General features: G+C 37.2%; 1 protein-coding gene across 1 annotated transcript in view; it reads left to right on the plus strand.

The window, feature by feature from the left end:
* Positions 1 to 24955, plus strand: part of ENPP1 (ectonucleotide pyrophosphatase/phosphodiesterase 1) — a 72224-nt gene extending 47269 nt beyond the window's left edge. Inside the window, exons 12-25 of the mRNA XM_068985435.1 lie at positions 973 to 1081; positions 2292 to 2423; positions 3921 to 3952; positions 4726 to 4853; positions 5826 to 5895; positions 6815 to 6902; positions 10339 to 10508; positions 11321 to 11372; positions 12646 to 12797; positions 14604 to 14733; positions 15773 to 15853; positions 16686 to 16818; positions 19008 to 19170; positions 21358 to 24955. Of these exons, the coding sequence (XP_068841536.1) occupies positions 973 to 1081; positions 2292 to 2423; positions 3921 to 3952; positions 4726 to 4853; positions 5826 to 5895; positions 6815 to 6902; positions 10339 to 10508; positions 11321 to 11372; positions 12646 to 12797; positions 14604 to 14733; positions 15773 to 15853; positions 16686 to 16818; positions 19008 to 19170; positions 21358 to 21528 (1611 nt within the window). The 3' untranslated portion in view covers positions 21529 to 24955. The remainder of the gene's footprint in view (positions 1 to 972; positions 1082 to 2291; positions 2424 to 3920; positions 3953 to 4725; positions 4854 to 5825; positions 5896 to 6814; positions 6903 to 10338; positions 10509 to 11320; positions 11373 to 12645; positions 12798 to 14603; positions 14734 to 15772; positions 15854 to 16685; positions 16819 to 19007; positions 19171 to 21357) is intronic.
* Positions 24956 to 25971: the final 1016 nt, after the last annotated feature.

Below are 25971 nucleotides of genomic sequence, written 5' to 3' on the forward strand. Positions count from 1 at the left end.
CTATGGTTTTTCCAGTAGTCATGTATGGATGTGAGAGTTGGACAATAAAGAAAGCTGAGCACAGAAGGATTGATGCTTTTGAACTGTGGTGTTGGAGAAGACTCTTGAGAGTCCCTTGGACTGCAAGGAGATCCAACCAGTCCATCCTAAAGGAGATCAGTCCCGGGTGTTCATTGGAAGGAGTGATGTTGAAGCTGAAACTCCAATATTTTGGTCACCTTATGCAAAGAGCTGACTCATTTGAAAAGACCCTGATGCCGGGAAAGATTGAGGGCAGGAGGAGAAGGGGATGACAGAGGATGAGATGGTTGGATGGCATCACTGACTCAATGGACATGAGTTTGGATGAACTGCGGGAGTTGGTGATGGACAGGGAGGCCTGGCATGCTGCGGTTCATGGGGTCTCAAGGAGTTGGACACAACTGAGCAGCTGAACTGAACTGAATTGAAAGATTTACCAACATAACTGCTTTTCTGATTCATCTTCATTCAGGGTTTAGTCCATTGCATTTCAAATCATATTCATTAATTTTTAAATTTGGTTAAATGCTAGTATTATTGGCTCATTAAAAAACCTACTTTATCTTAATACTTAAAAATTCCAGTCCATGTTACTTGGATATCTTTCAATCAATGTGAGATCATGTCGAAAGAGCGTGTTTCGTAATAAAGTAAAATACACGGACTACAAGTAGAGATTAGACTGGTTTGCTATAGGCAAAGCTGCAGAACAATTTCCCTCGGGTGATTTTGCTGGGAGAGAGGAGGAGAGAAATACCAAAGGCAGTTTGCCAAAACCATACGCCATTCTGTGTCCTTGTGACATTCGTATGGAAAATAATGCAGTTTGTTTGGAAATAATGAGTTTTTTTCCTAGAAGTTCTAGTTTTAAAAAATTAAGTCCGCAGAACTCTAAGAAGCATTCCGTGAATACTTTTAACTGCATGACAATAGATTGTTTCCGTTTCTTAGGTCATCAGAGCTTTGCAGAGAGTTGACAACATGGTTGGCATGCTGATGGATGGTCTGAAGGAGCTGAACTTGCATAGATGCTTGAACCTCATCCTTATTTCAGATCATGGTAACCTGGGTTTAGATCGTTTATCCTTCAGGTTAAATGGAGCTTCCAGAAGTTGACTTGATTGATTAATGTTTTATTATTTCCTCTGACTTTTATAGCTAATTATTTCTTGTGGAGAACCTTTAGAAAACACTGCATTAAATATAACATACAAGCGAAACACAGAACTCACAGACACCTAAGAGCTTATTAACCACAATGCACTTATCTCCTGGTTTGGAGAAGACTTACATCAGGAACTGGGAGAGTTAAAACAATTTTTTTTCAATATTAAATTTTGGTAAATCTACTCTAAACGTTTTTGGCATACTTTGAACAGATTATTATGTGCTGCTTCTATTTTCTCTAAAATGATAAATCTGACTTTTAAGGGGAGTATGTGTTAATTTTGGCAGTATTTTGATCTAACTCTTAGTTACTGTGACCTTTAGAACATGTTTGTATGCAGACTTGGGACTGTAAAAGCAATGTGTATACAGGAAAATCAGAAAAAGCTTCTTTTTTTTGTTTGTTCTTGTTGTTATTATTGTTTGCTTCAGAAATAATTATTGAAAACTATTTCTAGAAACAGTCCTAAGAAGATGTATTCTAAAGAAGCCTCCAGTCTGCAAATGAGATGAGTGTTTTATACTCCTAGTTAATATACTAGTTGATTCTGAGAAAATAACTGTGCTTTCATATTCAGGCTAAAACTGTGATATTCTTCCTCATTCACATACAAATATTGTAATACATAGATAAGAAACACTGAACTAATTTTGGATGAAGACAAGGGAAAATATTTGCTTTAAGTGAAGCGGTAGATGTATGTGAAACTCTGAGCCTTACCTGTTAGATGTTCAGCTGTCACAAGTGTGATAGTTGGATGTGTGCCAAGTCACTTCAGTCGTGTTCGACTCTTTGTGACCCCGTGGACTTGTAGCCCACCAGGCTCCTCTGTCCATGGGATTCTCCAAGCAGGAATACTAGAGCGAGTTGCCATGCCCTCCTCCGGGGAATCTTCCTGACCCAGGGATCGAACCCACATCTTTTAAGTATTCTGCACTGGCAGGCAGGTTCGTTACCACTAGCGCCACCTAGGAAGCCCATCGTGAGTGCTGACCTCATGTTTATTGACTTTAATTTTGAGAGTGAAAGAAATTCTGTCCTACATGTTAAAGGTTTTTTATTAAGGTTGCAACATGTTTGGGGATTTTTTTTTTTCTCCTAGGCATGGAACAAGGCAGTTGTAAGAAATATGTGTATCTGAATAAATACTTGGGAGATATTAAAGACGTTAAAGTTGTATATGGACCTGCAGCTCGACTGAGACCCTCTGATGTTCCAGATAAATACTATTCATGTAAGTATATCTCTGTGCTAATTTTGAATATGATTATATTTACAGTTAGTGTGTGCATGCCCAATCGTGTCTGACTCTTTGTAACCCCATGTGGACTGTAGCCTGCCAGGCTCCTCTGTCCATAGGATTCTTCAGGAAGGAATACTGGATTGGGTTGCCATTTCCTACTGTAGGGGATCTTCCTGCAGGGGATCCCCAGTTGGGGATCCCTGACCCAGGGGTCGAACCTGCATCTCTTGAGTCTCCTGCATTGACAGGTGAATTCTTTACCACTGCACCACCTGGGAAAGCTCTATATTTCCAATACATTCCTCTGAGTCATATCTTTAAATTAAAGATGATCAATTAATTTCTTTTTCATAATTAAATATCCAGGACTGGCCTTCTGCACCCAAAGGGGTTTTATGGGACTGGATGTGAGGGCACAAGTCTAACCACTTACCTGTTATTCATGACTAAGAATATTAGTTGATGAGCTTGGTACAGTTTTATGTTATCATGTATATTTTTCTTGGGCTTCCCTGGTGGCTCAGATGGTAAAGCATCTGCCTGCAATGCAGGAGACCTGGGTTCGATTCCTGGGTTGGGAAGATCTCCTAGAGAAGGGAGTGGCAACCCATTCCAGTATTCTTGCCTGGAGAATTCCATGGACAGAGGAGCCTGGCGGGCTACAGTCCATGGCATCGCAAAGAGTCTCAGAGACATGACTGAGCAAGTAACACTTTCGCTTTCATATTTTGCTTGTGTTGGATTCAAGATTACTTATAGGGAAAAAAGCTCAAATTTTCAGCTACATTTATTCAACTTTAATATTATTTCATTAAAATAACTTACAGATGTTATAGGATAATATTCCATTATGAGGAGGAATGCTGGCTGAGATAATTAATTCTATAAGCAACTAATTTCTGTTCTCAGAAATGACTTTCTTAAACTATTCCAAAAAACAATGAGAATGTGTTTTGTGAGCAGAGAAGAAGAAATTTCCCGTTCTCTCTTGACCACATGTCATACCCAAACTGCCAGGAAATTTTAAATATTCATTCTTTTGAAAATCAAGTCTGGTTAAGAACTGATTGTTATACCCTTCTTTTCGATTACCATCCTTGGTAATTCTAAAATACTAACAGCAGTTTTGTTTATTATTCTGTTATAATTACCTTTGAAATGGAAAGAAAAAAGAGATTTTTCTGACAGTCATCAGGGTTGGATTAGGTTTGGGTATATGCAGTGTTATATGTTTCAGTAGATATGGTTGAATGTTCATGCGGAGAAGTAGATTTCTCTCCAGGAAAATTGTTATGCACATATATTGACATAGTAACCCAAAACATAGACTCTAACTTGTACAATAACAAGTTTTAATTAGTACTTAAGAAAAATTATTAAAGTAGTATGTGATTGTTTTAAATGGATTTGTGTCTGATGTGCTATATTTGTGTATTATTTTTAATGGTAGCATGCCATTCAACTATTCTTATCTTTTCCTCTCTTCAGTTGATTATGAAGGCATTGCCAAAAATCTTTCTGTGAGTATCTTTTTTTTCCCTATTACCGTTTTGTTGCTAGTTTTGTATAAAATACATTTAGAAGAAAGTTTTAGTATTTGATTGGGAGATTGTAGGATTTTAACCTAATCTATTTTTTTTTTTTTTTTGAGTATCTGGGCCAACATTTAAATGCCCTGTAGTTTTTAAAGGTCTTTAAGGACATATCTTAATAATGTAGGTTTTTAAAATTTTAATAATTTATTTATTGACATTATTAAATTTATATGACAGTACAAGAAATAATTGAAAACAATAGGAGGGGAAAGCCTGTAGCCATACTACCATAAACACTTAGCACTATAATATATTTCCTACCAGTTTTTCTTGTGTTGATTTCTTAAACTTTTGTCCTAGTGCTGATTTACCTATATTCCATTTTTATACTTGATGAAAATTCTTAACAATTTTAAAGAAAGTTCTTAAAATTATTATGAGTATTTGAAAATAGATTATCAGTAATAGCACAAATATAAACTAGTGACTCAATCTAAGGACTAAATTGAGGACTAGGACTCTTATGCAATAATTATGATTTCCTATAAAATAAGGATATACAATAGTTGAGAATATGCAACTTGTACATTATATAAGTAGTGAAAACTCATTTATTTTTGCATCTATGATTTATTGGGCATACTGATTAAATATTTGGGAGAAAAAATTTCATATGGACCTAGGAAGCAACTTTAAGAGCAGTTTACACTTAAGAAAATATGGAAATAATGCTTTTCCTTTGCCTCTTACAATTTCAGTGCCAGGAACCAAACCAGCACTTCAGACCTTACCTGAAACATTTCTTACCCAAGCGTTTGCATTTTGCCAAAAATGACAGAATTGAGCCCTTGACGTTCTATTTGGATCCTCAATGGCAACTTGCATTGTAAGTTCTGACAGTCTCCCAGGTAAACCTAGTCATTCAAGGTAACCACTGGGTCCTTTCCAATGATGATGTAATATGAGGACTTCAAGTATGGTTCTCTTTTGTCCCAGTTTCTCTCAGCCTTGGACTATTGACATTTGGGATCAGATAATCCTTTGTGTTGGGGAGCTGTCCTGTGTGTTGTGGGATATTTGAAAACATCCCTGGCTTCTATTCACTAGATAAAAAAGTACTGTCTATAGTTGTGACAACAAAAAATATCTGCAGGCATTGCTGCAATTCCCTGGGGAGAGGGGTCCACCTCCAGCTAAGAGCCACTGCTCTGTCCCCTCAGATCCATCTTGATTATTTCTTATGTTCCACTTGCCATTGTGTCTCTTCTACATGTTATAGTTATGCCTAATAATACCTTAAAGTCTAACAAATGATTGGCAAACGCTCTTTACTTTATAATAATGAGCAATTACCATCTTCATTAGACAGAGCTGTTTTTTTTCATTCTTGTTATACTAAATCCATCAGTTTAGTTTTAAACTAAAACCTCAGTTTATTGGTATGTTCAGCAAATTATTTGGATCGTGCATATTGTTAATGTGTCAAACTTGATCATTAACTCTTGGAAGCCAGGAAGCCAGAGATGATAAATACATACCTCTGTCCAGCAAAACCTAAGCAGTAAACCAGAATTCAGTCAACAGAATTACACTGTCTCTCCCTTATTAGAGAACTGTGCTTTCAGTGTTTAGAAAAAAGAATATAAAAGAGAAGGTCCTTATCCTCATGAGAGAACTAATATTTAGTGAACATCTACTATGTTCCAAGCATTTCTTTAGGCTAAATGGTAAAATTTTTACAAATAAATTGTTAAATATCAAAAAATAGTTACCTTTATTAATGGAAATAATGTCATGAGTGTCGGCTTTGCTTTATGAGTGGACTTTGCATTAATAATTCATATTATGTGACAATTAGGAATCCTTCAGAAAGGAAATATTGTGGAAGTGGATTCCATGGCTCTGATAATGCATTTTTGAATATGCAAGTGAGTAAACCTATTCTACTTTAAAAATTATATCTAAAGAAAAAACTGATATATAAAGTTTTAGACTTAAAGACATAGACTGTCCTTATGAGTCTTAAAGAGAATTAATGAGGCACATACTTTCATATAACTGTTTTACTTTGAACATTAATAGAATTTAAAAAAATTTATGTTTCATGAATGTTTGACTTATACTTTGTGTGTGTGTGTGCGCGCACACTCAGTCGTGTCCAACTCTTTGTGATGCTATGGACTGTAGCCCACTAGGCTCCTCTTTCCATGGTATTTTCTAGGCAAGAACTCTGGAATGGGCTGCCACTTCCTCCTCCAGGAGATCTTCCCAACCCAGGGATCAAACCTGTGTCTGCTGCATTGGCAGGCAGATTCTTTCCCACTGAGCCACCTGGGAAGCCCAGATTTCATACTGTATTTCTAATAATTATTTTTTCATCTATTTGCACTTCATTGAGAATGTTGATTCACAGTAAACAAAAGACAGTAACTAATAGGTGAAAGATAATATACTTATGTTCTAAGTAAAGATAATCCCTTCCATTTGCCTAGCACTGTAAAAATTTCAAAATACACTCATATCATTATCTAATTTGATCCCTACAGCATGGTGTATGGTGGGCAGAGTAAGATTTAGATCCCGTTTCACAGTTTAAAAAAGATTTCATCATCGTTTTGTTCTGATTGTCAGGTTAGGAATTGTAATAAAGTTAAGAAAGATATCCTAGATGTCTTTAGATTAAATGTGCAACAGGGATTAAAATAATATTCTAGAAGGTCCGCTGGGCACAGTATTTTTCCACTTATCTTAATATAACCAGTTTGTATATGTACAATGGGCAAAGATATAAAATACCTTTTTATTGACCAACTCTTTAGTGACCAGTTTCTTTTCTGGCCAACATAGGCCCTCTTTATTGGCTATGGACCTGGATTCAAGCACAGCACTGAAGTCGACTCCTTTGAAAATATTGAAGTCTATAACTTAATGTGTGGTAAGTGTGAACAGGTAGCTCTTCCCCCTTCTGAACACAGAGCTGGAATAGATTATCAAAAGTAGGTCACATATTGGGCACCTTTTAGGAAATGATGATAAGGCATGATCCTCATATTTCCACCTTTCTTCTTCCTGATCCAGAGTCATTGAAAAAATATGCAAAACATAGCTATCTGATGTTTCCACTAGGCTGCACATTGGTAAAATGTAACAGTCAGAGCAGACGGTCTATAAATTCCAAGTGCCTGGTACTTTGCTAGGCCCTAGAGTTAATGGGATGACAGCTGAACCAGATCAGGGTGGAAGCCAGAGAAAAGAGTTTGGAGGTTGTGAAAGGTAGAAAAAACAGGTGGATCCTCTAGTAGCAATAATAGTTGAACGGACGGCAATGTCAAGGTTACAGAAATGGAAGAGAACACACTGGCTATATTCTTAGTTTACTCCATACCTTCTAAATTAGAGCTTTTATGGTTGAATATTGCATTTTAAATATTGCTTCCTTTTTCTGATAACAGTACTGGAATTTATAAAACCTTAAATGTGTCCTAAGTATTGACATAATTCTTTTAGTGGGAGCCTGAATACTTAAATGAGTTAATATATCCTAAAGCATTTGAACAGTGCCTGGCATATAATAAGTGCTTCACTGTGTAAGTGTTTGCTATTATTATTATTAACACCATGAGTCTTAGACTTGGACTGAGCTGATTTTGAATCCTAAGTCTACTATATTAGTAGCTTGAGACACTGAGCTAAGTAAGCATGCTGATTTCAGGCGAGCATGTGTACCAAGTCGCTTCAGTCAAGTCCAACTCTTTGCGACACTGCAGACTGTAGTCCAACAGGCCCCTCTGTCCATGGGATTCTCCAGGCAAGAATACTGGAGTGGGTTGCCATTTCCTCCTCCAGGGGATCTTCCCGACCCTGAGATCAAACCCACATCTCCTAATTCTCCTGCATTGGCAGGTAGGTTCTTTACCGCTAGCGCCACCTGGGAAGCCCACCTTGGAGAAATTGAAATTCAGTTCTAGACCATTGCAATAAAGTGAATACTCTAAAAAGCAAGTACATGAATTTTTTTGATTTTCAGTGCATATAAAAGCTATTTTTAAACTATACTGTGGTTTAAGTGTGCAATAGCTTATGTTTAGAAAAATGTACGTACTTTAAAAAGTACTTTATTGCTAAAACATGCTAAGCATCATCTCACAATGTGGGACTGTCAGAGACCTTCAACTGTAAAAAAATCTCTGGAGTGTAATAAAATGAAGTACAATGAAATGCTTACTCCGCGGAAGAAAAGCTATGGCAAATCTAGACAGCATATTGAAAAGCAGAGACATCACTTTGGCAACAAAGTTCCGTCAAGTGAAAGCTATGGTTTTTCCAGGAGTCATGTACAGATGTGAGAGCTGGACCATAAAGAAGGTTGAGTGCTGAAGAATTGATTCTTTCTAACTGTGGTGTTGGAGAAGACTCTTGAGAGTCCCTTGGACAGCAAGCAGATCAAACTAATCAATCCTAAAGGAAATCAACCCTGAATACTCACTGGAAGGACTGATGCTAAAGCTCCAATACTTTGGCCACCTGATGCAAAGAGCCAACTCATTGGACAAGACCTTGATGCTGGGAAAGATTGAGGGCAAAAGGAGAAGGGATGACAGGATGAAATGGTTGGATGACACCATCGACTCAATGGCCATGAATTTGAGCAAACTCTGGGAGACAGTTAAGGGTGGGGAAGCCTGGCGTGCTGCAGTCCATGGGGTTGTGAAGAGTCAGACATGACTTAATGACTGAATAACAATGAAATTATACCTGTCTGTATTCATCTACCAAATATTGACAACTTAAATATATTTAGCACGATTGGCATATAATAAGTATTGAATAGGGGATAACTGCACAATTGCACTCATCTCACATGCTAGTAAAGTAATGCTCAAAATTCTCCAAGCCAGGGATTCAGCAATACGTGAACCATGAACTTCCAGATGTTCAAGCTGGTTTTTGAAAAGGCAGAGGAACCAGAGATCAAATTGCCAACATCTGCTGGATCATGGAAAAAGCAAGAGAGTTCCAGAAAAACATCTATTTCTGCTTTATTGACTATGCCAAAGCCTTTCACTGTGTGGATCACAATAAACTGTGGAAAATTCTGAGAGAGATAGGAATACCAGACCACCTGACCTGCCTCTTGAGAAATCTGTATGGAAGCAACAGTTAGAACTAGACCTGGAACAACAGACTGGTTCCAAATAGGAAAAGGAGTATGTCAAGGCTGTATATTGTCACCCTGCTTATTTAACTTCTATGCAGAGTACATCATGAGAAACGCTGGACTGGAAGAAACACAAGCTGGAATCAAGACTGCCGGGAGAACTATCAATAACCTCAGATATGCAGATAACACCACCCTTATGGCAGAAAGTGAAGAGGAACTAAAAAGCCTCTTGATGAAAGTGAAAGAGGAGAGTGAAAAAGTTGGCTTAAAGCTCAACATTCAGAAAACGAAGATCATGGCATCCGGTCCCGTCACTTCATGGGAAATAGATGGGGAAACAGTGGAAACAGTGTCAGACTTTATTTTTGGGGGCTCCAAAATCACTGCAGATGGTGACTGCAGCCATGAAATTAAAAGACGCTTACTCCTTGGAAGAAAAGTTATGACCAAACTAGATAGCATATTCAAAAGCAGAGACATTACTTTGCCAACTAAGGTCCGTCTAGTCAAGGCTATGGTTTTTCCAGTAGTCATGTATGGATGTGAGAGTTGGACTGTGAAGGCTGAGTGCTGAAGAATTGATGCTTTTGAACTGTGGTGTTGGAGAAGACTCTTGAGAGTCCCTTGGACTGCAAGGAGATCCAACCAGTCCATTCTGAAGGAGATCAGCCCTGGGTGTTCTTTGGAAGGAATGATGCTGAAGCTGAAACTCCAGTACTTTGGCCACCTCATGCGAAGAGTTGACTCATTGGAAAAGACTCTGATGCTGGGAGGGATTGGGGGCAGGAGGAGAAGGGGATGACAGAGGATGAGATGGCTGGATGGCATCAGTGACTCAATGGACGTGAGTCTGAGTGAACTCCGGGAGTTGGTGATGGACAGGGAGGCCTAGCGTGCTGCAGTTCATGGGGTTGCAGAGTCAGACATGACTGAGCGACTGAACTGAACTGAACTGTAGTTATTGTTTACATTAAAATTTAGAAATTTTTATAGAGAGGTACAATGTGCATATCAATATTTCCATCAAGAATAGCCTGATCATAAATATTCTACAACCTGAGAAAGAGAGATTTTTAGTTTTATTTTAGGTAAAGAGTTAAGGACTCATATAGATTTGGATTTAAAAAATAAAATTCACAGTGCAAAACTACTATTTAGTTTTAAAAATTTCTTAAGTAAATCTTTATTTACCATTCTTGGAATTATGCAGATTTACTGAATTTGACACCAGCTCCTAATAATGGGACTCATGGAAGCCTTAATCACCTTCTAAGCAATCCTGTTTACACTCCAAAACATCCCAAAGAAGTCCGCTCCCTGGTCCAGTGCCCCTTCACAAGAGCCCCCAGGGAGAACCTCGACTGCTCGTGTGATCCCTCAGTAAGTATTTGGAAGATGTTTAGCCCAGTGCTATGAGTTTATAGCACCTTCTGCATAGTGTACGCTGCAGAAATACATGATGATTAAATTAGAATTTGTGAGTGGAAGCAAATGTACATATTTTCAACTCTAGTGACATATGCCAACCTTTTTATTTTTAATTTTACCCCCTCTTAGCTTTACACTCTTGCTGTATTTTTAATCCCCTTGTGTTGAGAATTGATTTGGCTTCAGGCTGTGAGAAGTCTAGCTGAATTCTGAAATATACTGAATCTCAGAATCTGGGCTGCCCTCCTAGCAGAGAGGTCTTTTATGAACCAATCTCAGTATTCCCTCTCTAAAATATATCCCAACCTATTTTAAATTAAGAAGGAAATATTTTGAGGGATGAAAGGAATTTATCACACTTCATTTTTACTCCTATCTTAATATGTAATTGTTGTAAGGAGATGAAAATATATGATAAATTATAAACAAAATTGATAAAAGCAGACATTTGAGTAGCTCATCGTATGCTCTATGTTTTGTTTTAGGCTTAATTTATACTTGTAAAAGACCATAAGGGTAGAGCTATAAACAGTAGTATATTCTTATTTTAAATGACTTGTGTTCTGCTGTACTAATAATTTTGTCTTTTTGCAACTATTATCCCTATGTTTTTATCCTCTTCTTCAAAAAAATGATTTCACTTGTACAGAATGGTTATAATTTTATCTTCGTTCTATGGTGGAATACTTAAGCTATAAAAGTCATTTGTTGCAAAATTAAAGCGCATTTTTCAATCCTCAAAAACTGTATCATTAATTTTTTAGATTTTGCCAGGTGTGGATTTTCAGACACAGTTGAATCTGACCATGGCAGAAGGTAAGCAGGCTTTTTCTCAACAATGTGAAGCTCAGAATTAGTATGGGGTCATTGTTTAAGAATATCCAATAAAATAAAGTAGTAGTGGAGGACCACCTGATGAGCTGGGTAAACTTTCTAGCTTGACGGTCTAAACTGTTAGTCATAAGGAAGGAAGGGGTGTTTACAGTGGAAGCAGTATGTAATGTAATTAGTGGAAGCTGAATCACTCTTTATGGACTCAGTGGAGTATTTTGAGATCTTGAAGATATTTATAGGTTTATATTATAATAATAGATCCTCAGATTCTATTTAAAATACCTAAATTTCTGTTTCACTTAGTTCTTAATTATAAGGTAGTATAAATTGACTTATCTAAAGTTACTTCTTCATAACTCTTGAACGAAAATTAAGCATATGCAGACAACTGACGACGTGTGGATAGTTAGTATCCCTTTGATGTTCCTTGACACAGTCTCAGATCCTTAAGTTATTTGGCTAACAGTTTTTTCTTGCTGGAATAAAAAAGTGAATTCTGCATGCTCTTGACTTGGACTTATCTCTATAAAATCTCTATAAATGTGCAGATTAGAGAAATTTTAGATGACCCCAAGGTGGCAAAGTGTCATGGTGAAAAATGACCTTTGGAACTGAGTAGATATGGGTTTGAATATGAGCTTAGAAACCGTATGTCCATGGACAAAGTATTTGTTCTCTATAAGTTGCTATTTTCTCATCTGTAAAATAAGTATATAGCCTCAATTTATAGAGGTCCATTTGAATTAAATTCAATGGTATATATGGAGAATTCTATAAAGCATCTGATGCTTGAGAAAAGGGCAATAAATGGTATATGTACTATTATTCCATTTGGGGTAGTCTCATAATTTCAGTTTTAAATTTTTGCTTTCTGAGTATACACATCATCCAGAAAACTTTCTTTTGATATTATGTCTTGGAAAATAAGTAATAAAGATAATATTAAAGAATTTTAGTAATATAAGTCCTAATTACTGAAATTCCTAGCAATCTCATGTAGTATGTTCTTATGATATCTTAATATCACATTGATATTTCAGGATCTACATAGGTACACACTGTTGTGAACCCTTTTTTTTTAAAAATTATTTATGGTTCTGTTCTTTGTAAGTAGTTTTATTTTGCAGTTACAAATAATTTTTCAATAGGATTAAGTAGAGAAAAGAATCAGATGAGTGTATATCATTATGTCTTACCATACAAAGCACACTAAGTGTGTTTGAATGGTGGTTTCACTTTCCCCCTATGACCCAAGAGAAGACCATTAGGCGTGGCACTCTACCCTATGGAAGACCCAGAGTTCTCCAGAACAGCACTGTCTGTCTGCTTTACCAGCACCAGTTTGTGAGTGGTTTCAGCCATGACATCCTGATGCCCCTTTGGACATCCTACACCATCGACAGAAATGCAAGTATTTGCCACCTCTTTACCTCTGCGTGGTTATTTTATACTATTACTAAGCAAAACTTTGTCAGCATCATTTCTCACTGTCAATCTCGGCTCTGTAACCAGCTCCCAAATTAGATCACTGAACCGAGAGTCAGAAAAATTAGGTCCCGGTTCTGGCTTGGCCACTGACTAGCTATGTGACTTTGACATTCAGAGCAAACCTTTGTGAAATGAAGGTATACAGTGAAAGTATCTCCTATGCTTTTTTTTTTTCCTTGGTTTTAATATTTGATGATGCTAATTTCTAATTTCATGAAATCACTTTTACAATTAATTACAGTTATTAATTCTAAATACACAGCTGCGTATGTACAAGGATTTCCCTCAGCTGCCCAAATCTTGGGCCCTCATGGATGGAAGACACTGAAGCTCAGTAACCTCACTGCATATACCACCTACAGGGAGATCTCCCAGACCAAACCAGGGAGAGGCCTGGGGTCTTGTCCACCACCCAGACTAGAGGAGTTCAGCCTTGAAAGGAGTAGGGGAAGATATTCCAGAATAAGACCACCATTCTCCTTCACCCTCACCCCCTGGATGCTGTAGTAGCAAGATAAATGAGGAAAGAAATAGAGCTTGAGAAAGAGAATGGGGGCAGGAGATGAGATAATAGATCTTATTTGGAAATAAAGTTTTAAACTAGTTGTTGTTCAGTCCCTAAGTCATGTCCGACTCTTTGTGACCCCATGGACTGTAGCACACCAGGCTTCCCTGTCCTTCACTATCTCTTGGAGTTTATTCAAACTCATGTCCATTGAGTCAGTGATGGCCATCAACCATCTCATCCTCTGTCGCCCTCTTCTCCTCCTGCCCTCATTCTTTCCCAGCATCAGGGTCTAAACTAGACTGACTAGATTTTCAGAAATTGAAAATATCTGGTAAGATATAGGATGTTCTTAAAGGATAGAAAGGGGATTTGAGAGAGCTTAGTTGACTATAGCAGTTAGATTTTAAAAACAGAGTTATTGTTACTACTCACTAAGATTGTTCATATATATGTAATTTTTGTATGTAGAGAGAATATACACACACATTCACATATGTACATAAAGTTTCTACCTTAATTTGATTTTTAATTTTTGAAGAACATCTTCAAACATTTCAAACACTTTTTAATTGACTTTGTAGTATTGAGTTCGCCAAAAGCTTGACTTGTGTTTTTCCGTAACATCTTCAAAAAACCCAAACGAACTTTTTGGACAACTCAGTATATAGCAGTTTACCCAGTGTTTTGTTGGTCCCCATCCTACTTATTATAGTTTAATACCTTAATTATAATATCCTAGGACTCTGTTTGAATTTTCAGTTTTCTTATATAATGAAAGCTCTAAAAATTGAGTCATCACTACTCATAAGGTTTTCATATTGAATTGCTGTTCCATGGCTTTCCCTCTACTGCCCCCCACCACTTTTGGCTGTGTTGTAATATGAAAGAGTCTGATCTCTAAAAATCAGCAATTTACTATACGAAAGTTTGAAACTGAATAGACAAAAATATTATAAACAAAAGTAGCACAACATGGTAGGAAAAAATGGCACATATATGACGAGTGATTAATATCTTTAATATTATAAAGAGTTTTTACACGTTGGTTAGAAACAAGATGAATACACTAATAGAAAAATGAAAAGTGGTGCAGGGCATGAACAGACAACCAGAACTGCATGATTTTATGACGCGGTTCACCTTTAATTATTTATAAAGCTCTAGTGTTTTGTTCTGTATGCCTCATCCTTGATTGTCCTTTCCATTTTGTTCTTCAGGACAGTTTCTTTACAGAAGACTTTTCCAACTGTCTTTACCAGGATCTCCGAATTCCTCTTAGTCCTGTCCATAAATGTTCATTTTATAAAAATAACGCTAAACTGAGTTATGGGTTCCTCTCCCCACCACGTAAGTCTCTTCCTCACTGATGTTTCCTTTCCCTTATGTTCTTTCTTTCTTCCATTTCCTTTTCTTTCTTATGGGGACGTGCATGTCTTGTTTATTTATTGGTGAAAACTGTGAATGGGAAATAGAACTATTAGGGAAATTTTTCAAGTATCAAAAACTTGACTTTTGGAAACCTGTTTACTTTTGTTTGGAGAGTGATGGATTTAGGCTAACCTCTGTAGATAGAACATTCTTCACTTTTCTACATTCCTTTTCAACAGAATTTGAGAAACTCAGGTCAAAAGGATGCATCAGGGTTCTTAGGAAGGAGATACCATTTTGTTGTTTAAAAAGAAAGCTCTGATTTGTCAAAGAATGAGATAAAGGGAGAGCCTGAGTTTGCTTGCTCTTTCACTGATACAGAGCCCTGGGGAATGGCCTTTTTTTTTTTTTTTTAAATCATGTTCTATTTTTTTCAAGTGGCAGATCTGTATGTTAATGAGAAGACATTTTGAGGCCAGCCTAAAAAGGAAAAAGTCAGAAGACTCCAGTCAATACGCTCAATATCCAGTCCAGTCCCCAGAGCAAGCTTCTGAAGTCAGAACTTGGCTTTTGCATTATAAAAATAGGTCCAAGCCAGAAGTCGATACAAAGAAGCCTTGTACATTTCAAGGCAGACATCCCTTGTGATGTTTTTTCTGGTTAGTAGGTGTTCTGAAGCCAGATGTTCTCATTTTTACTTTTCTCCGTGAAAGAGTTCAAGGAAAGATTGTTGACACAATATACTTTAGTTGAAAATAAGGCAAATGAGGTAAAATTTGAATATGTTTAATTTAGGCCCTTCGTATTAAAGATTTTGTTTCTTCATCTTGAAGAAGAAAAGATCCAATTTTTTTTTAAGGGACCTGATCACATTGCATTTCCCCCTTTGATCTAGTACCTGGGAAAGTGTTAGGAGTTTAAGATGATAGCCCATTTTTTAAATACCCCCATGAGAAAGTATAATTCTTACTGTGATTTGTGAAGAATGAAATAGTTGTTCTTGTTATTTTCTTTGTAGAATTACATAAAGGTTCAAGTCAAGTATATTCTGAAGCATTGCTTACTACTAATATAGTGCCCATGTACCAGAGTTTTCAAGGTAAAATTTTTAATCTTATATATCATAATTTCAAATGAATTTCCTGAAATTATAGGTATGATTTATATGTAGTGACTGATCCTCCAAATTAAATGACTAAACATCAAATATGTTCTTATAGGTTTGTTTAACTTAAAAAATACCAGTACACAAAAGAATCCTATAAGTATTGAGTTATGATATAGTCCCATATTTATTATATGCTTCATATTTAAGTGTCTATAAACACTTTTGGAGGGAAAAGAATGTAATGTTCCTCCTAACTTATCTAGCTAATGTAATCTACTAATAGATATTAAATTTCAGTCTGTTGCCTTATTTAACTATTTGGAAGTTCTTGACAATTGTTTTTAATTTAAAATGAATAGATTTTACATCATTATAATTATTGCAACTATTGGCTTTTTTAAGAATAAATACACATTTGTACTTAAAGTAACTTACAGAGCATACAAGGAAAATTTTATTGTAGTTTACCTCTAGAATGCTTTTGAATAGTTCAAAATTCTCTAGAATATTTCAAAAAAAATACCGATGTTAACAATAAATTTGAATAGCTTGCCTTGTTTATATTGTTATTTTTTTATGCTTAATGATAATATGTTATCTCAGCTTCATGATATTACATATGTTTAGGGATGCTTGAAGTAGAATTGAATTCAGCATTTGCTGGGTAGTCTTTCCAAGAGCAAAAGCTGAATGATGGATTTTTGGCCAGACTTCACTTTATCCCTAATTATGACAAATGCTAATTTTGATTCATAATTTGATTCGTAGTTGATTTATGTCATCTTGTTCTTTTGACACTGTAACGTCTTCCTTCTTGTTTCAGTTATATGGCAATACTTGCATGGCACCTTACTGCAGAGGTATGCTGAAGAAAGAAATGGTCTCAATGTTGTCAGCGGTCCTGTGTTTGATTCTGATTATGACGGACGTTATGATTCCTTGGAGACTCTGAAGCAGTAAGAACATATTTCATTTACTCTTAAATACAGCTCTCAAATGGGACTACAATCTGGTTGAGTCAGCAGAACCTCTTCTATCTAACTATTCATATTTGTGTAGCTGACATTTCTGATTATGCAGGAAGCCCCTTGAAATAGCTGATTAATTTTGATGTTTTGATGTTCAGTAAAATATTTTTTTTAGATGAAAGTAGTGTTTATCCCCCACTCAGCTTAGATTAATAATTCTATAGCTCATATTAAATACTGAACTCTGCCTTTTGTTAAGAAGATAACAACAGTGTTTAAAATCTCTTTCTGTGGCTATTGTGAAGATGCTGTTTAACTAGCAAACTGCCAGTTTCGAGATAAAGAATGATACAGTGTGGCCGGAGGCATCCTGAAAGAAGCAGAAGACATAAAGCCATAGTGCCGCAGTGTTGCTGTAGGTTGAATGTCACAGCTTTCAGTTTTATCCAACTCTGCTGCAAGGGGAATTTGTTGCAGGAATGAAAGTACGGTGTACGAGGATGGCCATGTCCCAGATCACTTCTGAGTCCCTGAGATGGCCACCAAGTGTGGGTTGCTGGCTCCGCACAGGAAAGCCTTCAAGAGCGAGCCATAGTAAAGAGAAAGAAGGTTTATTCAGGGAGCTACACACTCCATAGATAGAATGTGGGCCATCTCAGAAGGCAAGAGGCACCAGGGTATGGAGTGTCAGTTTTTATAGGGGTGGGTAATTTCACAGACTAATGAGTGGGAGGGGTATTCCAGCTCTTTTGAGGAAGGCGTGGGGTATTTCCAGAAATTGGGCATTGCCGACTTTCTGATCTTTATGGTCAGCCTTGGAACTGTCATGGTGCCTGTGAGCGTGTCATTTAGGATGCTGATGTGTTACTGTAAGTGTATACTGACCCCCAAGGTCTAGTGGAATTTGAATCGTCTGCCACCTTGGACCTAGTTAGTTGTAACCAATTTATGTCCTGTCCTTGGGCTATGTCCTGTCCTTGGGCTGTGTCCTGTCCTTGGGGTGTGTCCTGTCCTTGGACTATGTCATATCCTTGGGCTATGTTATGTTTTTAAAGGTTGTGCCCTGCCCCCTTCTGGTCTCAGACTGATACAGTGACCTTCTTGAGAAACCATCAGTGGTGCTTTCATAAAGGAAAGAGGAAAAACATTTTAGAGATCGGTTGATCTTTATTAAAACAATTGCAAAATTTTTGGAAGCAACTTTGGTTCTTCAGTCTATGAGAAAAGTGGAGTGAAACATCTACTGGGATTCAGCCCCTTTCTGAGAACCACTCCCTCAGGCTGACTTAGAGATTACTGTTTACACATGTACACCTGTGACCACATCATTTGTAAAATTATATTTTTATTATAGTCTTTAAGGCATAAGGATCCTATGTAAATGCCTCAGAGGTGGCAGCAGGAGAATGGGTAAAGAAGAGAGCTTATGCTTTTCCCATTCACAGCTTCAATTGGAACACATTTTAATCTGCTTTATGTATCGTGGTTCCACATAAGATTGTGGTTTCTTTTTTTAATGATACCACCACTACCTTAAATTTTGGAAGATAACTAAAAAGCCAAATGAATCTACTTTTTTTTTCTTTTTCCCAAACAAATCTAATCTTGAGACCTAAGGAAATAGAATTAAGATGAGGTAAAGGTGTTACTTGGGACATCTTTGAGAATATGCTTTAATTTTAAAAAAAGTAAAAACAAAGTTATAGAATAGGAAAGAAGATCCAGTTAAAACAACAGCTTCTCTGAAGGAGCCAGAATGAAAAAAATCTCAAACCAGTTTTCTTTCTTTCACTCTCTGTTCATAACTTCCTGGAGTTTAAAAGATTCTCAGTAATGCTTTAGAGTCTTGGTTGTACATATTCAAAATTGATGATTTTCCCCCTTAGTGTCTCAATTCCAATTTGTTAAGGTGGAATTACCAAAAAAATACAAAGTTTTAATAAATTTCTATAAAAAGTAACATTATTTGGATTGTGTTTCTATGTCTTCTAATTCTTCTTCTTCTCCATCTGGCAGAAAATGTTGAGGTATTATGATGACTTACTTCTTACAATATATTTAATTATTTGACTGAACTTTATTTGAGGATGTATTATATTAAAAATATACTTTAGTGAAATAGTCATTAAAGGGAATAGTTATTTTTTTCTTAAAGTGAGTATTACCATATTTTACAGAAACAGCAGAATCATCCGTAATCAGGAAGTTCTGATTCCAACTCATTTCTTCATTGTGCTAACAAGTTGTAAAAACACATCCCAGACTCCCTTACAGTGTGAACATTTAGATACCATGGCTTTCATTTTGCCTCACAGGACTGATAATAGTGAAAGCTGTGCGGTAAGTGGCCTTTGTTAACTTATCTTTGAGCATTGATAGATAAATATATTTGTGCAGGTCTTACGTCTGACATTACTGTGGGAAAAGAAGACGTAACTAGAACATACATGTTTGAGATTATAGAATCGTTTTAAACTTGATCCTCTTAGTTTATTCAAAGAAGATTATTCTTGTCTGTTAAAAGCACTAACAGTAAGATCAAAACATAAAAACTTAGTTGACGTCATATGGCTTAGCCACTAAATCCATGTATAAATTCTGGGGAAAAAAAGGGCTGCAATAGATTTATGCTTACATTTCACTAACCAAAATGATGTTAAGTGCCTTGAATTAGGTGTTAAGTTCCTTTCCATCTGTACCATTCCAAAAGCTATTATACTGATAATAATAGCTTTTTTAAATGTAAGCATTTAACAAATTCTATGGCAGTGTAACCAGAAGACACTTAATACTGGACGTGAACCAGAAAGTGAATCATTTGAAGGTGTATCAGATATACTTGGTCTTCCCTGGTGGCTCAGATGGTAACAAATCCACCTTCAATGAGAGAGACCTGGGTTCGGTCCCTGGGTTGGGAAGATCCCCTGGAGAAGGGCATGGCAACCCACTCCAGTATTCTTGCCTAGAGAATCCCCGTGGACAGAGGAGCCTGGTGGGCTACAGTCCATGGGGTCACAAAGAGCTGGACATGAGTGACCGACTAAGCACATAGCATATATACTTACTGACCCCTTCTGTTTCATGTCTGAAACAGTGGATTTTGGCCTGAGAGAACAGATGTCTTTTATTTATTCATGTAAATGCTGGAACAGATGGCCAGTATCTACTGGCCAAGTAGTCTACTGAGTCAGGGTCTTCCCTTGAAAGCCAGAGTGAGGGTTGCTGGAATGGAGGAGACTGAGTATAATAGCAGTACTGGGTGGTGGATGATTGGAAGCTAATGGAAAATGGAAATTATTGATCTGTTCCCTTTTATGTGAAAAGTCTGTATTTATTATTTGCAACTAATAATATCATCAGGGCACATGAAACTTTATTGAAGTATGTCTTTAAAGCATAATCATAGCACACCAGCCAGAGGTTATGTTCTTCATCTGACTTTCTCCAGTCGCCATTTTCAGAAAAATTTACACCAACATATAGATGTATGCTTCCATGTGCCAGAGCATAAGCCTTTTAATTCTTTTTTGATCTCATATTAGCTAGAACTTCACTACTTCACCAGAAGTGAAAGTGTATTTTTCCACTTCCTCTAACCCTTTCTTCATTGCAACTGTGTAGATAACTGATTCTGATAAGAACTAGCATTTGTATAACTTCTTTGCACACATCATTGTGTTTGATCTTTAGAGCAACCCTGTGAGGAGGGCACAGGTAAGAGAATTAGTATTCAGATATTAAATAACTTCCCTCAGTTTACCTGATAGGATAATGGTAGAAGTAGAACTTGAATCCAAGTTGTTGTTCAGTCACCCAGTCATTCTGACTGTTTGCAGCTCCATGGACTGCAGGATGCCAGGCCTCTCTGTCCATCACCGTCTCCCAAAGTTTACCCAAGTTCATGTCCACTGTATCAGTGATGCCATCCAGCCATCTCATCCTCTGATTGTCCTCTTCTTTTTCTGCCCTCAATCTTTCCCAGCATCAGGGACTTTTCCAATGAGTGCTCTTCGCATCAGATGACCAAAATACTGGAGTTTCAACTTCAGCATCAGTGCTTCCAATCAGTATTCAGGGTTGATTTCCCTTAAGATTGACTAGTTTGATCTTGCTGTCCAAGGGACTTTCAGGAGTCTTTTCCAGCACCATTGTTTGAAGGCATCAGTTCTTTGGCATCATTCCAAGTTCCTTTCTGCTAATTCCCATATTCTTTCTACCATGGCATGTTACTTCTGTTTTCCAATATTTTTAACCCCATGCTTTGGTGTTTCTTGCACCAAGGCAATGTAGGTACATCTGTTCCACATATACTTTCCTCAGATTTGATACATCTACTAAACAAACATGAATGGTATGTATTGGATGGTGAACTACTCAAGAGCAGGGATTATGCCTAACAATTCCCATGGCATCTGCCATTTAAGAGACAGGGTGTCATGGCTGATTACAATGAGGGAGATGCAGAGAGTCTAGGGAAGGTGGATTGACTGTTGTCCAGTGACTTGTCTTCCTTTCCCACCCTCATAGCACGGGAAGCATGAATCCTTATGGGTTGAAGAATTGTTGAAGCTACACAGAGCTCGGATCACAGATGTTGAACACATCACCGGACTCAGCTTCTATCAAGAAAGAAAAGAGCCAATTTCAGACATTTTAAAGTTGAAAACACATTTGCCAACCTTTAACCAAGAAGACTGATACTTTTTTTATTCCAAAAACACGGCAGTAAATCTTTGTGAAAGAGCCTTCTGTTTTATACATCCTCTATTTACACTGTTGCATTGTTTGGAGACTGTCGACCAGAGTTAGAACTGGGAATCCTCTGTGATACACGACCTTCTCAGGGAAACTTGTGGCCTCCGCATAACAGTAGGAAAGTGTTCCTACTGAGTCTCACACATGTTTGAATGTGTAAGAATTGTTCAGATTTGGGAATAAAGACAGATCATACCTAAAACTGCTCTTCTGCTTCTCTTAAGGGCAGAAGGAGCTGTGAACGTTCTCTGGACACCAGATGTTTGAATCATATTATCATTAATAAATTTCTATGATGCTGACAAACACTAGGCTAATGAATAGGATTGGACTAGACCGTATTTCATTAGTTTATTCACAGTAATTTAAAAGTGATTCTGGATTCTTTTTAACTTGGATATTCATTTATTTTCATTTTAATCAGAAAAGTTAATGGGAGCAGAAATATTTGAAGCCCTATTTTTATCTCTTCTGTACACCCCCTCAAAAGCTAACTATTTTTAAGTTGTAATTGGGTTTCTTCAGATTTAATGATTCTTTCAGGTTAAACTTTGAGGGGCCATCTGTACTGAGTGTATCTACCCTTTATAAAATTTTATTCTACATTTCTACTAAAAAAGAAAAATATTCCCAATCTGATCACTGATAATATAGGTTGAAAATAACTCCAGTAATGGTTATTTTACACATTACATATGTAAATAGTTATTTACACATTAAAAGTGTGTCTTGTCTTAGTGAAACTTCATGGGGCTTGTCAACTCATGCAAAATAGCATTTTCATCCAAATAATAGAAATGTTTTCCTCTATACACAGAAATCATTCTACTAGCAACAGAGTTGTACTGTTCTGAGATGTTCATTTTGAAGTTCCATTGATTTGAAGAGAATGTATTACCATCATTTTATATCTTCTTAATACTCATGATAAATGAACTTGACTTTCTTCACTTCATAGACTCTATATACCCTTCAGTACCAACCTGTGAATGTTCAAAAGCTACATCCATTTTTTAGGCGACTTGAGTCTGATTTAAGTGTTATATTATTAATAACACCAAAGGTCTATATTTGTCCTTCACATTCCACTTGTTCTTCAATAGCTTAGGGGCCCCAAAACCTTTAGATAATACAGTTTGCATCTGTAAATTATTTAGTTATTTAGAAAGTTTCATTGATTTTATTTTAGTCCCACAGATCCCTGAAGTTCTATACATTTTTTCTTTTCCCCCTGTTTCTTTTTTCTCTGTTATTCAGATTGGGTAGTTTCTATTGTTCTGTCTTCAACTTCACAGATTCTTTCCTCTAATTTCATTTTGCTGTTGAGCCTATTCATTGATTTTTATATTTCAGTTATTGTGGATTTTTTGTTTCTAAAATTTCCATTTGATTCTTCTTTATAGCTTTTATTTCCTTGCTGAGAATGTTTATCTATTTGCTGAGACTTTCCAGTTTTGCATGTGTTTCAAACATGTTCATAATTGCTTATTGAAGCATTATGATGGATGTTCTAAAATCCTTGTCAGATAATTCCTACATGTGTTTGTTGTCTTTATGTTGGCACCTGTTATCTTTTTTCATTCAAAAGTATTTTTTCTGGTCCTTGTAATAAATGATTTTCAGCTAAAACCTGGATTTCTAGGGGTTATGTTTGAGACTGTGGATCTCATTTACACTTTCTGCTTTAGCTGACTTTAGCAGGGGAATGGGGGGCACTATCCTATTAATGCCAGTTGTGTTAGAGTCCAGGTTTTTTTACCTTCTATTGACACTTGGAGTGAGGAGAAACCCTTGTTGCTGGACAGAGTGGGAATTCAATATCCTACTCTATCTCCATTGCTGCCTCCCTGTCTGGGATGTGCTGCTGCTGCTAAGTCACTTCAGTCGTGTCCGACCCTGTGCGACCCCATAGACAGCAGCCCACCAGGCTCTCCCGTCCCTGGGATTCTCCAGGCAAGAACACTGGAGTGGGTTGCCATTTCCTTCTCCAATGCATGAAAGTGAAAAGTGAAAGTGAAGTCGCTCAGTTGTGTCTGACTCTTTGCGACCCCATGGAGTGCAGCCCACCAGGCTCCCCTGTCCCTGGGATTCTCCAGGCAAGAGCACTGGAGTGGGCGCCATTGGATGTGCTGGGATCCTCATTAGTGCCCGCATGTCGTCTTCATTGATGCTGTGGACAGGGGAGGCAAGGAAAGTGTTTTGTTTTTTTTATCACTAGTGGGAATAAAATTATCAGTTTCCTACTCAGCCTTCTCTGATGCTATTCTGGCAGAGAACTTGGGGCAACTCTTCACAGTCTGGCAAGCCCCTGTCTTTCCCAACATGGTGATGTTTAGCTGGAGTGGAGTGGTTATTGTTTTCTTTCCTGCTAGGCCACTCCTCCTCTGGTCCTCTGGCTGGAGAGATAGCAGGCCTTTCTTGGGGCTTCTTTTTGTCCTTACTTATTGGAATTTCCAGGTTGCTGACTTTTTCAGCAACAAGTATGGGATATACGAACTAAAAGAAAACCCAGGGAAACTCACTGCAGTGTTGCTCCTTGGGTCTTGAGGTCCCTAGCCTATCTGCCTTCTCCTCTCCACCTTTTAGAATCTTCTTATGTTTCTTTTATGTATAATAACAAAGCTTTTTATCTGTACTTTGCAGAAGGATATCTCTTTCTTTATAGAAGTATCTTACTGATTTTTATATGTTCTTCAAAACACATACAGACACAGTTGCCTCTACATAGAACATCGTAGCAGATCTTAATTAAGTGGATAGACGCCTTTCCCCTTTGCCAGACACCAGGAATAACAGAAAAAGCAAGTTACAGTCTTTTTAGTCTTGAAGAAAGGGAGGAGACATAAGAAGTGTAAATGATCCCCAAAGTGTGGCAAATGTTATAATGGAGCCATGGGCGGAGGCACTGGGTGCTGCTTGGCAGTGAGAGTGGTGATTTTCCAGAAGTGGTGATGATTGGGCTAGAACCTGGATGAATTTGAGCTCTTTAGGTGAATAGGTGAGGAAAGGGCATTTTAGCCTCCCTTGGATGCATACATTTTGGGCATTTTTCCATTTACTGCTACTTCTGATATTTTCTACAAGTGTCACTGTGACCAGTTTACAATATGCAACTATTTCATTCTTCTTTTGTTGACCTCCTGTTCTTAAAGGAAATGTCAGAATATAAATTCTGTGCTGACTCTTTAAAGGGAAAGGCATGCACATCTGTTCCTACTTAGTTTTCAGTTGCTCTTATACAGCATTCTTTTTTTTTCCCTCTTGAAAGAGACCCTTTCTTTTACTCTTTAATAAACTTGAAACATACGATTAGTCTCCAGTTTGAATGCTAAATTCACATGATCATGTATGGAAATGTTTTTATTTACTTTTCTCAATAAAGGCCATTCTTTCCTTTCAAATGAACAGCAAAACTTTTATTTATCCCTAATGTTACTGCCCTGTCTCTAGTCAGTACTTCTTAAATGAGGTAAGTAACTCTCATGCAAAATTTTCTACTAGGTTAGTCTAGTGATGGCAGAGCAAAAAATCAGGTGAAACCTAAAAACATTTCCAGGAATCAGAGAAAAGAGGTCAAGCCTTAAGGAGAATAAGGTGAATGTTCAGGTTCCAGCGGGATAAGGAGAGCCATAGGTCAGTTGGCCTGATTGGTCCTATTTAAGGAGATAAGACAGACCAGACTGGGAGAGAGCTGAACCACCAAGTCCTGCAGGAGGCTCTGACCTCCTCTAGACTATTTTCTGCCGTTAGCTGCAATAACTGTCCTGCCCGGATCTATGGGTATGTCTTTATCTATAATTAAAACTATTGAACTTTGAAACTAAATGTGATCACACTTCCTACTGAAGCCTAGCAGAGGAATTTGGTATGTAGGTGCTTCCATAAGCAACAAATTAAATTTTTTTATGTCTATAGTTCAAGGACATTTTCCCTGATTTTTGGCCAGTTTAAATATTGTAAGATAGAAAAAAATTCTATAGAATAAGTCTCTCTAAGCTAAGAGATGTGGATTTACAAATAAAAGTTGTGTATCCAGAAGACTGGCTGCTTTCCTGTGTGGATGTGGGTGTGTGTATGGAGGGTAGGGGCAGGGAATGGGTGGAGCTATGTCTCTAGGGACTGCTACTGAGTACAAGGGTTGTAGACAATTAACCACAGCTGTGTTGTCCAAAGGAGAGACAAGATCCAAAGTTCATTTCAGGTTCACAAAGTGAACAGCCATTTCTGACGTGTGACTGATTATTCTTGTTTTTTGGTATTTTAATTACATTTAGCTATACTTCAAAGTAAAAACAAGTAACATATAAATGCAAGGCATATAGAAATATCTTTCCAGTATTTAAAATGATCTGAAACCAGAAGGAAAGACTCCAACTTGTAACATAT

The sequence above is a fragment of the Capricornis sumatraensis genome, chromosome 13, assembly GCF_032405125.1.
Source record: "Capricornis sumatraensis isolate serow.1 chromosome 13, serow.2, whole genome shotgun sequence".
Classification (NCBI taxonomy): domain Eukaryota; kingdom Metazoa; phylum Chordata; class Mammalia; order Artiodactyla; family Bovidae; genus Capricornis; species Capricornis sumatraensis.